The 17993-nt window shown below is 38.6% G+C and overlaps 1 protein-coding gene across 1 annotated transcript in view; it reads right to left on the bottom strand.

Annotated features, from left to right (window-relative positions):
• The window catches only part of CFAP44 (cilia and flagella associated protein 44), a 126466-nt gene that overhangs the window by 76391 nt on the left and 32082 nt on the right, over positions 1-17993 (bottom strand). Inside the window, exons 15-16 of the mRNA XM_052647342.1 lie at positions 6790-6951; positions 2922-3155 (exon numbers count right to left, since the gene is read on the bottom strand). Coding sequence (XP_052503302.1) covers positions 2922-3155; positions 6790-6951 — 396 coding nt within the window. The remainder of the gene's footprint in view (positions 1-2921; positions 3156-6789; positions 6952-17993) is intronic.

Consider the following 17993-nt stretch of genomic DNA (forward strand, 5'->3'; position numbering starts at 1 on the left):
TGTTTCTTGAGGTAAGCTTGTATTGCTATGAACCTTCCCCTTAGCATTGCTTTTACAGTGTGCCATAGGTTTGGGGTTATTGTGTTTTCATTTTCATTCATTTCTATGCATATTTTGATTTCTTTTTTGATTTCTTCTGTGATTTGCTGATTACTCAGCAGCGTGTTGTTCAGCCTCCATGTTGGAATTTTTAATAGTTTTTCTCCTGTAATTGACATCTAATCTTATTGCATTGTGGTCAGGAAAGATGCTTGGAATGATTTCAGTGTTTTTGAATTTACCAAGGCTAGATTTATGGCCCAGGATGTGATCTATCCTGGAGAAGGTTCCATGTGCACTTGAGAAAAAGGTGAAATTCATTGTTTTGGAGTGAAATGTCCTATAGATATCAATTAGGACTAACTGGTCTATTGTATCATTTAAAGTTTGTGTTTCCTTGTTACTTTTCTGTTTAGTTGATCTGTCCATAGGTGTGAGTGGGGTATTAAAGTCTCCCACTATTATTGTTAATTTTCCCTTTCATACTTGTTAGCATTTGCCTTACATATCGTGGTGCTCCTATGTTGGCTGCATATATATTTACAGTTATTATATTTTCTTCTTGGATTGATCTTTGATCATTATGTAGTCCCTTTCTCTGTCTCTTTTCACAGCCTTTATTTTAAAGTCTATTTTATCTGATATGAGTATTGCTACTCCTGGTTTCTTTTGGTCTCTATTTGCGTGGAATATCTTTTTCCAGCCCTTCACTTTCAGTCTGTATGTGTCTCTTGTTTTGAGGTGGGTCTCTTGTAGACAACATATATAGGGGTCTTGTTTTTGTATTCATTCAGCCAGTCTTTGTATTTTGGTTGGGGTATTCAACCCACTTACATTTAAGGTAATTATTGATAAGTATGATCCCATTGCCATTTACTTTATTGTTTGGGGTTTGAGTTTATACACCCTTTTTGTGTTTCCTGTCTAGAGAATATCCTTTAGCACTTGTTGGAGAGCTGGTTTGGTGGTGCTGAATTCTCTCAGCTTTTGCTTGTCTGTAAAGCTTTTCATTTCTCCTTCATATTTGAATGAGATCCTTGCTGAGTACAGTAATCTGGGCTGTAGGTTTTTCTCTTTCATCACTGTAAGTATGTCCTGCCATTCCCTTCTGTGCTAAGGGGTTTCTATTGAAAGATCAGCTGTTATCCTTATGGGAATCCCCTTGTGTGTTATTTGTTGTTTTTCCCTTGCTGCTTTTCATATTTGTTCTTTGTGTTTGATCTTTGTTAATTTGATTAATATGTGTCTTGGGGTGTTTCGCCTTGGGTTTATCCTGTTTGGGACTCTCTGGGTTTCTTGGACTTGGGTGACTATTTCCTTCCCCATTTTAGGGAAGTTTTCAACTATTATCTCCTCAAGTATTTTCTCATGGTCTTTCTTTTTGTCTTCTTCTTCTGGGACTGCTATGATTCGAATGTTGGGGTGTTTAACATTGCCCCAGAGGTCTCTGAGGTTGTCCTCATTTCTTTTAATTCTTTTTTCTTTTTCCTCTCTACTTCATTTATTTCTACCATTCTATCTTCTACCTCATGTATGCTATCTTCTGCCTCCATATTTCTACTGTTGGTTCCCTCCTGAGTGTTTTTTATCTCATTTGTTGCATTTTCATTATATATTGACTCTTTTACTTCTTTTTTTTAAATTTTTTATTTTTACTTTATTTTACTTCACAATACTCTAGGTTAGGGCTTTTCGCAGGATAGCTATCCCACAGTCTGGGTTGCTGTCTCAAGTTAGTTCCCTCAGATTGCCCTTGGGGCATTCAGGCCCAGTCCTTACCCTAAGCAATGCAGCCTGTGCCTCCCTGTCCAGCCCCCACTTGCTAGTGGTGGAAGCAAGCATTTGGGCTGTTTCTCCACTGGGAGTTGCCTTTAGGCACGTAATCTGTGGGTTTTCATTATTTATTTATTTATTTTTCCTCCTGGTTACGTTGCCCTCTGAGATTCCAGGGCTTGCCACAGACCACCGGTAAGAATGCTTCCTGGTGTTTGGAAACTTCTCTCTTTTTTATACTCCCTTCCTGGGATGGATCTCCATCCCTACCTCTTTTGTCTCTCTTTTTGTGTTTTATATTTTGTCCTACCTCCTTTAGAAGACAATGAGCTGCCTTTCTGGGTGCCTGATATCCTCTGCCAGCATTCAGAAGTTGTTTTGTGGAATTTGCTCAGCATTCAAATATTCTTTTGATGAATTTGTGGGGGAGAAAGTGGTCTCCCCATCCTATTCCTCCACCATCTTAGGACCGCCCCCTTTCACATATATTTCTATGTGAATTTGTGACAAATTTATTATATAGTGAAGGAAATCTTGCTTTGCAATAAGATCAATAAAATATTTTATTAGAGTAGAAAATATGTATTTAGGAGATGTACTTGTCACACTATGGTAACATTCCCAGGTATCTGTCTCCCATTTTTCTGTGCTTCCTTATTAGCCAAGTCCCAGTTTCTTTGATGGTGGCACTGTGATCATCTATTAATAAAAACAGCCATTTACCCAGATTTCCATGTGGCTACATAGCATAGTTGTAGGTAATGAAAGGTAAGCAAGTCCAGTGGATTGTGCTGCCATCATACTCAAAATTTTAAAACGACAGACTCACCTGGAAAACCTCTTAGCTCTTTGCTCTTCTATCTTTGATTCTTCTTCCCTTTGACCTTCTGAAACATGTGTGATTGTCATAGATAAAAGATACAGTAGATAGACATATAAAAGATTTTAAGATGATATAAAAACTAACACATTCATTTATCAAAATCCAAGCCTTCAATAGTAGATGACAACTGAAGTCTTAGCACAGAGTAAGGAATTAAGAATGTGATAGAAAATAATACATATATTGGATTAGTACTGAGATAAAAATTTATTACATTATTACTCACCAAAGAAACCCAGAACTTTCCTGGCTCAGAGTAAAATCCACAGAGGATGTGACAGGGGGTTGAAGGAACAAAGATTTCGGGTAAGGGCTCCTCCTCCTCCTCCTCCTCCTCTTCTTCCTGGAGTTCCTCTTCCGCATCTTCGCCCATCTCTGTTTCTAGCCTTTTCCTTCTTTCTTGCTTTTCTTTCTCCTTCAGCTCCTTTTGTTTCTTTCTCCTTTCAATTTCTATTAATCTCTTTAGCAAAAGAGATGAAGGGATTTAAGAAAAAACTGTAATTCATTCATTCACACTATTAGAAAATAGAAGGTAGAACCCTAGGAAAACTCATAGCTCTAATGCAACAAATAATGTCACTTAAAAATTATTATCAGTTTGGTAAGAGAATAGATTTTGTATGATTTCAATACCTTTAGACCATGAAATTTTTATACCTTGTTTTATGTCCCTGGATATGTTCCAGAGTCTGCTAGTTTATAGTCTATGGGAACTTGAACAGAATTAGTATCCTACTACTGTGTGAAAATTGTATAAATCTTAATTATGTTGAATTGGTTCACAGTGCTTTCCAGGTCTACTGTATCGTTCTACTTCCCTATATATTCATTCTATTAATTTCTGAGAGTTTGATATTGATAAAACTCTTATCTATTTTAAAAAATAATTGTAATATAAGGTGGAATTATATGTAACCTTGTTCTGTATTTTCCAAGTCTCCTGTAAATGTGATATCATACTTTCATAATTTTAAGATAAAATTTCTTTTTAATTATTATCAATTTGGGAATATATCTTTACCATTAAATTTTTAAAATCTTTGAAATGACTTTCTGCTTAACTCTCACTGATCCTGGTTTTTTTGTTTTCTTTATAATATTTATTTAGATTGATTGATAATTGGTTTACAGTATTGGTTTGATTTCCTCATACATCAACATGAATTTGATCCCAGTTTTATAGAAATTATTTTGCCTTTGTTCCTAATAGAGGAGCTAAGTATAATTTTTCTCATAGCTATCATTGTCAACCATGAATTCTGTGGATTGAAATAGTCCGTAAAAGAAGGTGATTTACCATTGGTGGCAAAGTGATTTATATCCTTAGCCTCTGCTACTGCTGCTACTGCTAAGTCACTTCAGTCATGTTCGACTCTGTGCGATCGCGTGGACTGCAGCCTACCAGGCTCCTCTGCCCATGGGATTTTCAAGGCAAGAGTACTGGAGTGGGGTGCCATTGCCTTCTCCGATCCTTAGCCTCTATCAACTGGGTATTGCAAAAGCTCCCTAACACTAGCATCCTGACCTCCCATCTTTCACCTTTTTATGGTTTACCCTGGAGAATTAACTTCCAAATTTATATGACCGATCATATCAATCTTCTCCTCAAAAACTGACAATATATATGTTTCAATGCTACTCTCTCAAATCATCCCACCCTTTCCTTTCCCTACTGTGTCCTTTCAGCTCAGTTCAGTCACTCAGTCGTGTCTGAGTCTTTGCAGCCCCATGAGCTGCAGCACGCCAGGCCTCCCTGTCCAACACCAACTCCTGGAGCCTATTCATTGAGTTGGTGATGCCATCCAACCATCTCAGCCTCTGTTGTCCCCTTCTTCTCCTGCCCTCAATCTTTCCCAGCATCAGGGTTTTTTCAAATGAGTCAGCTCTTCACATCAGGTGGCCAAAGTACTGGAGTTTCAGCTTCAACATCAGACCTTTCAATGAACACCCAGGATTGATCTCCTTTAGGATGGACTGGTTGGATCTCCTTGCAGTCCAAGGGACTCTCAAGAGTCTTCTCCAACACCACAGTTCAAAAGCATCAATTCCTCTGTGCTCAGCTTTCCTTATACTCCAACTCTCAAATCCATACATGACTACTGGAAAAACCAGCACCTTGATTAGATGGTCCTTTGTTGGCAAAGTAATGTTTCTGCTTTTAATATGCTGTCTACGCTGGTCATAACTTTCCTTCCAAGGACTAAGCATCTTTTAATTTCATGGCTGCAGTCACCATCTGCAGTGATTTTGGAGCCCAGAAAAATAAAGTCTGACACTGTTTCTGCTGTTTCCCCATCTATTTGCCATGAAGTGATGGGATCAGATTCCATGAACTTCGTTTTCTGAATGTTGAGCTTCAAGCCAACTTTTTCACTCTCCTCTTTCACTTTCATCAAGAGCCTTTTAGTTCCTCTTCACTTTCTGCCATAAGGGTGGTGTCATCTGCATATCTGAGGTTACTGATATTTCTCCCGGCAATCTTGATTCCAGTGTGCTTCCTCCAGCCCAGCGCTTCTCATGATGTACTCTGCATATAAGTTAAATAAGCAGGGTGACCACATACAGCCTTGACATATTCCTTTTCCTATTTGGAACCAGTCTGTTGTTCCACGTTCAGTTCTAACTGTTGCTTCCTGACCTGCATACAGGTTTCTCAAGAGGCAGGTCAGGTGGTCTGGTATTCCCATCCCTTTCAGAATTTTCCACAGTTTATTGTGATCCACATAGTCAAAGGCTTTGGCATAGTCAATAAAGCAGAAATAGATGTTTTTCTGGAACTCTCTTGCTTTTTTGATGATCCGGTGAATGTCGGCAATTTGATCTCTGGCTCCTCTGCCTTTTCTAAAACCAGCTTGAACATCTGGAAGTTCACGGTTCATGTATTGCTGAAGCCTGGCTTGGAGAATTTTGAGCATTACTTTACTAGCGTGTGAGATGAGTGCAATTGTGCCACAGTTTAAACATTCTTTGGCATTGCCTTTCTTTGGGATTGGAATGAAAACTGACCTTTTCCAGTCCTGTGGCCACTGCTGACTTTTCCAAATTTGCTGACATATTGAGTGTAGCACTTTGACAGCATCATCTTTCAGAATTTGAAATAGCTCAACTGGAATTCCATCACCTCCACTAGCTTTGTTCATAGTGATGCTTCCTAAGGCCCACTTGACTTCGCATTCCAGGATGACTGGCTCTAGGCAAGTTATCACACCATTGTGATTAACTGGGTCGTGAATATTTTTTTTGTACAGTTCTTCTGTGTATTCTTGCAACCTCTTCTTAATCTCTTCTGCTTCTGTCAGGTCCCTACCATTTTGGTCCTTTATCGAGCCCATCTTTGCATGAAATGTTCCCTTGGCATCCCTTGGTCTGTCCTTTATGTAAAATAGACAGCCTGTGCCCATGTTCTGTGACAACCTAGAGAGGTGGGATGGGGAGGGAAGTGGGAGGGAGGTCCTAGAGGGAGGGGACATATGTATACCTATAGCTGATGTATGGGAGAAACCATCACAATATTGTAATTATCCTCCAACTAAAAATTAAATTTAAAAATACAAAAAAAAAAACCCTTTTAACAATTTATTCCAGTGGCCTAAGAAATAAAACATCTTGGCTAGAATTTAAGGGGTCCTTTGTGGTGGTCACAGACTCCTGTCAAACTCCTCTACAAACTGCATCCCTCTGTTTCATGGCCCAGTCTTCATTTCTTGAAAACAACAAAACTCTTGCAATTCTGCCTTCCCTCAGGATGTTGTCCCAGCTTTTATTGTCTTTCCATTTTTAACCTCTCAAAATCCTTCCCTTTCATTAAATACTAAATGTCTGCTCAATGAAGTCATCCTTGACCTCCTCTCATCCTTCCATCAGAACCATATATTCTTTCCTCTGCATGCCCCTAAAATTCTTTTCTTTGCACTGTGATTTTAGTATCTATTTATTACCTCCTTCTAATACAGTTAGCTGCTTTCTACCAGATAAGCTCCTTAAATTAAAAGTTTGTATCAACTTCTTCATATTTTCCTAGCACTTAACACGGGCTGTTTTATATCATAAGAAAGAAAATAATTAGAAGACAATGCTTCAAGGATATTTCATACCAGAATCTTAGATTTGACACTTGTGAAATGGAAATATTTTAAACACATGTCTTTGATTTCATAGGAAACTACATCACGGTCCTCCTTGTCCTCCTTTATAGCTGGAAACGGAGCTTCAAGAACATAGCCATCCTCACAAATAATCAGCAAAGTACTTTCAGGCTAAAAAACAAAGATTAAACAGATCATTTACATTTAGGCAAGCTTTTAGAAACATAGTTCAAAAATATTTTAAACTATAATTTTAAAATCATAAAAACTGTAATTGCTATGTATACTAGCTATTTTAAAAGGATACTACTACCAGCAATAATCACAGTGAGGAACTAAGTCAATCTTATCAATCACTATACACATTAATACAATTATATCATTATTAATTAATAAACCAAGTGTTAAAATTAGATTTATATTTGTTTTATAGATGCCCTCTTTTCTGAGCCAAAAATTAGGTTGTGAAATATGTCAGCTGAAAGGGCAGAATATTAAAATTAGGATTTCCAAGGAAAATCTGCACTATGTGGACAGCATATACAACCTCTGCCTCCTTTGATGAATCATCCTCTGCTTGAATTCATTTAATGTGAATGTCCCAAGATTCTTGTTCTTTCCCCTCTTTTTCTTTCTCTCCATAAACATTCCCTGAGAAATCTTGTAGCCATCATGGCTTCATTACCACTCACAAGCAATTAAGACTCTGAATTCATCTCTCTAGTCCAGACCTCTCTCCTGAGTTTCAAAATCATGTATTTAACCACATGTGGGAAATTCCCATCTTGATACTCCATAGATACATTATTCAAAATGTTTATCCTTTCAGTTATTTTATTCCATACTTCTTTATTACGTACCTACTATGTACCCAGAATTTTATAAAGTGCTAGAGGTAAAATTATAATAAAAATAGGAATTGTCTCTGCCATTATGGAGCTTACCTCCAATGGGAAAGCTTGTCACTTAACAAATCATGTAAATAAATGTAAATTATAACTGCAACTAGTGTTGCAGAGGTACCACAAGGAGGTTGTAAAAGGTTTCCTGAGAAGGCGGTACCTAAGTCTCGATGTGAAGGATGAGTAGAAGATTCTTTCCATAATGACTTGGGGGAGGGCTTGAGGGAATATGCTATGTAAAGAATACACCATGTGCAAATATCCTGTGGCACATATGGGCTTTTAAGAAAGTTGTGGCCTTGGTGGTATCACTAAGGTCAAGAGAACAGAAATGAGAAGAGAGACTGGGACAGAGCCTCGGGGAAGCAACACATAATGCCTGAATGAAAGCTGCGAAGAAGTGACAAGATGTTGGAGAAGAAACTAGGAGAGCATAATGTCCCAAAAAGTCAAAGGGAGATGGTATTTCAAAGAGGAAATGAAGATCAACAAGGTCAACTGAGGCTAAGAGAGCAAGAAAGATAAGAACTAAAACTGTTAAATGGATACATTGGTATCTCTGGAAGTGTTAACCTGGTGGGATTATGAGATAACAAATTTGTAAGAGCCTGTGAAGGAAGAAGTAGGATGTAAGGAAATGCAGCTCATGGGTATAACCAATCCCCAGGAGGAAAATGGAAGGAGAAAGATGCGGCAGTGACTAGAAGAGGACATGAGGACAAGGAATTTTTTCTGAACAAGTAAGAGGGCTTGAATATATTTCAATATTAATGGAAGTAACTCATTAAACAGGTGGGGTTAAATTTATATGACAGAAAAGAAAAAACAGTGTGAAATGTTGAAAACAGTGGGAGTAGATTCCCAAGGTCACAAGGGAGAATTGGCCTCAAGCAGGAAGACACATAGCACCTCTACTGTAAGAAAAAAAAGGGTGGGGTGGGGGGACAGGTACCTGCAGAAGTAATAGGATTTTACATTTGGTAGTGGGAAGGTGAAGGAGTTCCTGGCATAGGTCTCCTACTTGTTTGGTGAAGTAAGTGATGCTGAGAATGAGAGTGAGTGAGCAAGTGGGAGATTTGAAGCTTTGGGGAGAGGAGGAGTTTTTAAATGATCATTGTGGGTGAAAGAGAGTTGGCAAGAACAACATCATAGAATCTCTAAGCCCTACTATGAACTGTGTTGAGGCCATTTGAGTCACTAAATCATGAAGAAGCTAATCTTTCCTGTTGCATGACTATCTCTAACTGCCCTTGGTAATCACTGTAGGCAAACATAGATCAACTGGGAACAGTCAGGGGTGGGTTTTTGCCAGAAATGTATGAAAAAAAGAGAAAGGAGCTCAAGTCATTGGAAGAGTGTTACTGAACATTATTGATAGAAAGAATCATGACATTTAAGCCAGATATAGAAGGAACTTAAGATAACAGTCTTAAGACTTCCCTGGTGGCTCAGACGGTAAAGCATCTGCCTATAATGCGGTAGACCCGGATTCAAGCCCTGGGTTGGGAAGATCCTCTGGAGAAGGAAATGGCAACCCACTCCAGTACTCTTGCCTGGAAAATCCCATGGCTGGAAGAGCCTGGCAAGCTACAGTCCATGGGGTTGCGAAGAGTTGAACACGACTGAGTGACTTCACTTTTAGACAAGTTGGACTAATAGGTGAGGGAAAACAAATGGTGAAGGAACAAGAGGAGCCTTCAGAGAACAAGTGGAGCAGAAGTAGCCAAGTGAACAGGTTGGACATGAGAGAGGCTGAGGTCAGAATATGAGCTATCTGAATTGTTTATTATTCAGTCGCTCAGTTGTATCTGACTCTTTGCAACCTCATGGACTGCAGAATGCCAGGTTTCCCTGTTCTTCACCATCTTCCAGAGCTTGCTCAAACTCATGTCCATTGTGCTGGTGATGCCATCCAACCATCTTATCTGAACAGTTGACTTTTAAAGCTGAGCTCTTATGAGATTTTGTGGTTGAAATCGTGTCCCCACAAATTCATATGCAGAATGTGACTGTATTTGGAGAAAGGGTCTATAGAGTGGGCCCTAATCTAGTAGGACCAGTGTCCTTATAAGAAGGGGAGATTAGGATACAGGGGGACAACCACGTGAGGACAGAGTGAGAGGGTGGCCATCTGCAAGCCAAGGAGAGAGGCCTCAGAAGAAGTCTAAACTGTTAGCACCTTGATCTTAAGCTTCTAACCTAAACAATCATGACAAAATCAGTTTCTGCTCTCTAAGCCACACAGACTGTGGTTATTTTGTTATGGAAGCTCTAGTAAACTAATCAACAGGTGGTCATCGTGCCCAGTGGATGGCTCTGAGTGTGTGGATAAACTGTAAAGGTCATGGGAAATGAAAAGATCAAGAGGCTGATGTGACTTGATCAACTAGGCACATGGTGTTAACATCATTCAGGACAATTGGTTACACTTTGGATGAAGAGAAAGATAACCATAGTCTTAAAATTTTAAAGGGGGCAGATTTGACCAGGTGGTCAGAAGATAACAGCAGTATAAAAAGAGAGAATGTGATGTAGCCAAGCTATAAGAGCCTCAAAGGAGCTGTGTTTTATGAGTCAAATCAGAAAAGTAACATATATATTGCCACAAATGAAATCAAAGTTAACTTCTATACTTCTCTCCCTCACCCTGAACAGGTATAATGAATGCTGAGAAGTTGATGTATATCCTTTCACACTTTTCTCCTCAGAATAGAATTTTTTCAAGAAAGGAAAAGGGTATTCATTTATTCTTTCAGTGAAGATATGGTAAATCCATATTCATGAAAATAAAATAACCAGATGTATTAGAAATAAAACATCAGGAATGAGTCAACAAAATTTTAAAAATCCATCAAGATTTTAGATGTTGAAATGATCAGACATAGCCAAAAAAACAATTAATGCCTACCATGTCTAAAGTTACAAGAGAAAATCTTAAAATATCTGCAGGAAACAGTTTTATCTATTAAAACTAACAAAACAGATATGAAAAATAATCCAAACTTCAAGAACTAAAAATACAGAAGTTGAAATTAATATGGTGAAAGAAAGTGAAGTCGCTCAGTCATATCCAACTCTTTGCAACCCCATGGACCTACCAGGCTCCTCTGTCCATGAGATTTTCCAGGCAATAGTACTGGAATGGATTGCCATTTCCTTCTCCAGGGGATCTTCCCGACCCAGGGATTGAACCCAAGTCTCCCACATTGTAGAAAGATGCTTTACCCTCTGAGCCACCAGGGTGACTTTAATACTGATAACTGAATAAATAACTAGTCAGTAGAAAACAGATGAGAAGAAATCTATAAAATATGACTTAGTTTTTTTTAAGTTAGAAGATACAGAAGATAGGGCAAGACATTTAGAGAATAAGATTAAGAAATTCTAACACACTTGATCACATCTGAAAGGGAAAAAAACAAAAGCAATTATTTCAAGACAAATTGATTCCATTTTCCCCCCAGAATTGATACAAGTTACAAACCCATAGATTCAAGCACCTATATACATCAAAACAAAATTGCAGAACACTAAAAACAGAAGAGTTGACTCATTGGAAAAGACTCTGATGCTGGGAAGGACTGGGGACAGGAGGAGAAGGGGACAACAGAGGATGAGATGGCTGGATGGCATCACCGACTCAACGGACGTGAGTCTGAGTGAACTCTGGGATTTGGTGACGGACAGGGAGGCCTGGCGTGCTGTGATTCATGGGGTCGCAGAGAGTCAGACACGACTGAGTGACTGAACTGAACTGAACTGAAAAACAGAAAATCCTAAACACTGCCAAAAAAGGACGAATTACTTTCAAAAGAGTGACAATCACACCAACAGGTAGTAGAAGTAACTGAAGTTAGAAAGCACTGGAATGGCATCTTGAGTGAGCTGAAAGAAAATTACTGCCATCTAGAATTCTATGCCAACAAAAATATCCTTTAATACTATAAGAAAAATTTCCAGAAAAAGTTAGAGAGCTTGCAAATAGCAGACCTGCAAATAAGAGGAAAAATTCCCAAATGCAAGAAGGAATAAATAGCAAAGAAAGTGGTCAATATGTGGGTGATTCTTAGTAATGGTTAATTGAATATATCTTGTGAGATTTAAAAAATACAAGTCTTAAAAACCAAATCCTCCTACAACTATTGCTGGGGATGTAGATTGGTGCAGCCAGTTTGGAGAATAATATAGGTATTCCTTAAAAAACTAAAAATAGAGTTACTGTATGATCTAGTAATTCCACACCTGTGCATATATCTGGAGAAAATTCCAATTCAAAAAGATACATGCACCCTAATACTCATAGCAGCACTATTTACAATAGCCAAGACATGGAAGCAACCTAAATGTCCATCAACAGAGGGATGGATAAAGAAGATGTGATATACATACAATGGAATATTACTCAGCCATTAAAAAGAATGAAATAATGCCATTTGCAGCAACATAGATGGATCTAGGGAGAAGGCAATGGCACCCCACTCCAGTACTCTTGCCTGGAAAATCCCATGGATGGAGGAGCCTGGTGGGCTGCAGTCCATGGGGTCACTAAGAGTCAGATACAACTGAGCGACTTCACTTTCACTTTTCACTTTCATGTACTGGAGAAGGAAATGGCAAACCACTCCAGTGTTCTTGCCTGGAGAATCCCAGGGACGGGGGAGCCTGGTGAGCTGCCGTCTATGGGGTCGCACAGAGTCGGACACGACTGAAGTGACTCAGCAGCAGTAGGTGTATCTAGAGATCATCATCATAAGTGAAGTAAGTCAGACAAATATCATATGATATTGCTTATATGCAGAATCTAAAAAAAATTATACAAAGGAACTAATGTACAAATCAGAAACAGACTCACAGACATAGAAAACAAATTTATGGTTACCAAAGGGGGAAGGGGGAGATAAATCAGGAGTTTAGGATTACCAGATACAAACTACTATGTATAAAATAGACAAACAAGGTCCTACTGTTATGGCACCACCAAATCTATTATCTTGCAGTAAATTATAACGGAAAAGAATCTGAAAAAAAATAACTGAACCACTGTGCTGTACACTAGAAACTCATGTTGTAAATCACTACAATTGTAAAAAATTTATACATATATATGTATATATCTTAAAAGATTATTTTTAAAATACACAGCAATAGAATATCATTCCAGAAGGAAGGTAGAGGGAAGATTTCTAAGGTGTTTGCATTCATTGTCTTGGGTAAAGAATTAACATTAAACTTTCAGAAGTTATGGACATATGTTAAAATGTAAAGTATCTATTAAAAGAATAGAAATAACTGTATAACTTCCAAACAAGCAAAAGGAAAAATAGAATGATTATTTAAGGAAAAACAATCCAAAATAAGACAAATAAGGAAAGAAAAATAAAGAAAATAAGGGTTAAAAAGCGCAAAATAAGATGGTAGATTTGATCCAAATTATAACTTTATATAATTAATAGAAATTATATAATTATATGTAAATTATATAATCTCTATTATATAATTATATTACTTATAAATTAATTACATGCTTCAGCTAAAAGGCAAAGATGATCAGATTGGATATTTTTAAAATCCAACTGTTCACAGAAAGACACACATAAAACAAATAATAGAGATGAAAAATTCACTTCATAATAAAAGGTTTAATTTATCAGGAAATTGATGAGTTAAATTTGTAGATACCTAATAGGCTTCCCTGTTGGCTCAGATGGTGAAGAATCTGCCTGCAATGCTTAAGACCCAGGTTCAATCCCTGGGTTGGGAAGATCCCGTGGAGAAAGGAATGACAACCCAGTCCAGTATTCTTGCCTGGAGAATGCCATGGACAGAGGAGCCTGGCGGGCTACAGTCCATGGAGTTGAAAAGAGTCAGACAGGACTGAGCAACTAACACTTTCACTTTCACTAATATCATGACTTCAAAATGTATAAATCAAACAACGACAGAACCACGAGGGAAAAAAATAAAGATTTTTTAAAGTCTCTCAGTAACCAGCAAATAAAAAAATCAAAGTGATATAGATAATTTAACTATATAAAATTCTGAGTTAATAGACATAAGCAGAAACTGCATAGAAATTGTAGAACAGGCTACAAACAGTATCACATGAAGAATATTTATAAAGAACATGGAGAATATTTATAAGTACATGAAGAATATTTATAAAATTTGCCTCAATTTCAAAAGATTAAAATAATAGAGCTAAAGTAAAATGCAATTAAACTCAGATGGCAAAGAATCTGCTTGCAATGTGGGAGACCCAGGTTTGATCCCTGGGTCAGAAAGATCCCCTGGAGAAGGGAGTGACTACCTACTCCAGTATTCTTGCTTGGAGAATTCTATGGACAAAGGAGCCTGGTAGGTTACAGTCCATAGGGTTGCAAAGAGTGAGACAAGACTGAGCGACTAACACTTCGTTCACTTCATCAATAATTTAAAAGTAAAAATTCCATGTGTTTAGAAATTAAGAGCAAGCTCCAGAAGTTGGTGATGGACAGGGAAACCTGGCATGCTGCAGTCCATGGGGTCTCAAAGAGTTGGACACAACTGAGCAACTGAACTGACTGCCTAAGAAATTAGTATTTCTAGAAGAGAACAACATGCAGAGTAGGACAACACTGGGCTCAATGCGTGCCATAAACACATCGAAAAAACACCTATATGTGGATCAGTTCTCACTGAAAATAAACTAGAAACTAATCGAAAGGTCTTCTGCAACCAAGGCTGCAAAAGAGATCCACAAGGAGTCAGGTAGGGAGGAGAAGCAATCAGGTCAGGACTCATGCCCCTAGGAGAGGACACAGAAGAGGAGGGGGATTTCACAGCTCAGATATCATCCTTGCGAAGTGAAGTGCACATAAAGACGCATATTAAGATTAATAACTAATGTAAGTATCCATCTCATGAAATTAGAAAATAAACCCTAATACAGTAGGTATTGTAGGGAACAAGGTATAAAGAAGGTTGAGAAGTGCTTGCAAACGAGACTCTCAACCAGGGCTAAACATTCTTGCAAACGAGATGTTCTGCCCAGTGTAGGGAACTAGGTTTAAGGAAGGTTGAGAAGTGCTTGCAAACGAGACTCTCAACCAGGGCTGAACATTCTTGCAAACGAGATGTTCAGCTAAGAATCCTGTTTGTTCCCGTGGGAAAAGAACATTTCTTGCACACAAGGATGTTTCTCTGATTCCTCAAAAGGAACAGACCCTGGGACAAAACGGATTCTAAGTTGATAAGGAAGTTCCCCAAAACACAGTCTTAGCTGCAGTAAATAAGTCAAGGTAAAGGTTATATCGCCCTGCGCCTGCGCACTGTATAGTCTCTGAATCATAGTGCTTGGCAGCTTGCCCTGTAGCTTGTTGTGCTAGGGATATAAAATAAAGTAGCTGTAAGAAGCAAGTGTTAAAATATAAAGATTAAAACCACTCTGCAGTGTTGCTGTTTCATTCCGTCGCCAGCAAGGTATGAAAGTGAAAGTTGCTCAGCTGTGTCTTGGCCACCCCATAGAATAGTCTACGGAATTCTCCAGGCCAGAATACTGGACTGGGTACACGTTCCCTTCTCCAGGGGATCTTCCCAACACAGGGATCAAACCTATGTCTCCTGCACTGCAGATTCTTCACCAGCTGAGCCACCAGGGAAGCCCAAGAATACTGGAGTGGGTAGCCTATCCCTTCTCCAGCAGATCTTCCCAACCCAGGAATCAAATCAGGGTCTCCTACATTGCAGGCAGATTCTTTATCAGGTGAGCTACCAGGGAAGCCCACAGTAGGTATAGGATCATAATAAAAGAACATAACTTAATGAAAAAAAATAAAATAAAATCAATATAGTGAAAAGTTCCTTGGAAATACTGACAAACTTCTAGCAAGAGGGAGGAGGAAAATAACCAATATAAAAAAATAAGAGGGAAAAATCTCTATAGATCTTGTGACATTAAGAATATTCTGAAAATTACAGACAACAAGAAACAAGTTCCCTAGGGGGGAAAAATGTGCTTACCAAAATTAAATCAAGGACACATCTGACTGGAACCATAACAGATCCTAAATAGCCAAAGCAATCTTGAGAAAGAAGTCAAAGCTGGAGGCATCATAACTACCTGATTTCAAACTATTCTGTAAAGCTATAGTAATCAAAATATAGTATTGTCATAAAAACAGTCATAAAGATCAATGGAACAGAATAGAGAACCCCAAAATAAATCTACATACATATGATAAATTATGATGTACCCTGTGAATGTGAAGAAGCAGCTCAGAGCACGTTACATGATTGTGTCTGAACAGATACCTGTCATCTGTGTATCCAGAGCTCCTATAAAGTGACTTATCAGAAGATACATGTTCCATTAAGAAATTGAGAGCAGAGAACTGGGCAGGGTTCTGTACGGAGCCTAAGGTGTTGTGGACTTTCTCAAAAAGCACAAAGTTCTGGGACTAATAAATAAGGTCTGTAAACTCAGAAATGCCCCCAAACACCAAGGTTTTTGACCTGCTGAGAGCTGAGGAACAAGAGTGGGCCTAGTGGCATTTGATTAGTGCAGACAAGTTATAAAATAGCTAGAAGAATACATACAGAGAGGATGCAATAGAGGGGTCTGGGGGAAGGTAAGAGGATTAAAGCTGCAAAAGCATTCCTCTAGTGGATTTCTCAAACACACCAGCCAACATGCAAGGACAGGTGTCCTGTCAGACCATTTCCCCCATGAAACCTGATCCATCACTCTGCAAGGAGGCTGGAGCCCCGCTAACCCCATTCGTAACTGAAGGGCTTGCCCCTTAAGCATGCACTCTGAGCAGCAGCACAAACAATCGAATTAAAAAATGGGCAGAAGATCTGAACAGATATATTTTCCAAAGACGACAGAGACAGACAATGAGTACATAAGAAGATGCTCAACATCACTAATCATCAGGAAATTACAACTCAAAACCACCTCACACCTCTCAGAATGAGTCGCTTCAGTCACAGTTCTTTGTGATTCCATCAACTGTAGCCCACCAGGCTCCTCTGCCAAAATAGCTATTATCAAAAAGACAAGAAATGCTGGCTAAGATGTGGAGAAAAGGGAATGCTTATTGTTAGTAACATAAATCAATACAGCCACTATTGAAAACAATGTGGAGATTCCTCAAAAAATTAAACAGAACTACATATAATCCAGCAACTTCACTTCCAGTTACTTACCTGAGATAATGAAAACATTAACTTGAAAAAATACATGCATCCTCATGTTTATCACAACATTCTTTACAATAGCTAAGACATGGAAACAATCTAAGTGTACATGGAAGGATGAATGGAGAAAGAAAAGAAAATATTCCATTATGATTATATAACCCAATGGAATATTATTCAGCCATAAAAGAATGAAATCTTGTAATCTGCAAAAATATGGATAGACCTTGAAGGTGTTACATTAAGTTAAATAAGTCAGAAAAAAAGATAAATATACTATGATTTCACTTGTATGTGGAATCTTAAGGGAAAAAAAAAATAGATGCAGAAAACAGACCAGCCATTGCCAAAGTAGCTTGGGGATGGGTAAAGCAAAGGGTTCAAAAGGTACAAATTTCCAATTATAAATTAAGTCATGGGACTGTAATATACAGCATGATGACTACCGTCAATAATACTATATTGCTGACTTGAATGTTGCTTAGAGAATAGATCTCAAAAGTTCTCATGTACAGTGACAGATGTTAACTATACTTATTGTGGCAATCAGTATGTGGCAAATCATATGAGTATCAAATCATGTTGTTTATTTAAAACTAATTTATGTCAATTATACTTTAAAATGGAGAAGGCAATGGCAACCCATTCCAGTGTTCTTGGCTGGAAAATTCCATGGACGGAGGAGCCTGGTGGGCTGGCAGTCCATGGGGTCACAAAGAGTCGGACATGACTGAGCAACTTCACTTTCACTTTTCACTTTCATGCATTGGAGAAGGAAATGGCAACCCACTCCAGTGTTCTTGCCTGGAGAATTCCATGGACGGGGGAGCCTGGTGGGCTGCCGTCTGTGGGGTCGCAGAGAGTCAGACACGACTGAAGCGACTTAGCAGCAGCAGCAGCAGCATACTTTAAAAATTTTAAAAGAACTATGATTTCCCAGGTGGCGCAGAGGTAAAGAATACGACTGCCAATACAGGAGACACAAGACATACAGGTTCCATCCCTGGGCCGAGAAGATCCCCTGGAGCAGGAAATGTCAACCCGCTCCAGTATTCTTGCCTGGCAAATATCATGAACAGAGCCTGGTGGGTTCAGTCTATGGGTCACAAAGAGTCGGACATGACTGAACACACA

The sequence above is a fragment of the Budorcas taxicolor genome, chromosome 1 (genome assembly GCF_023091745.1).
Source record: "Budorcas taxicolor isolate Tak-1 chromosome 1, Takin1.1, whole genome shotgun sequence".
Lineage (NCBI taxonomy): Eukaryota > Metazoa > Chordata > Mammalia > Artiodactyla > Bovidae > Budorcas > Budorcas taxicolor.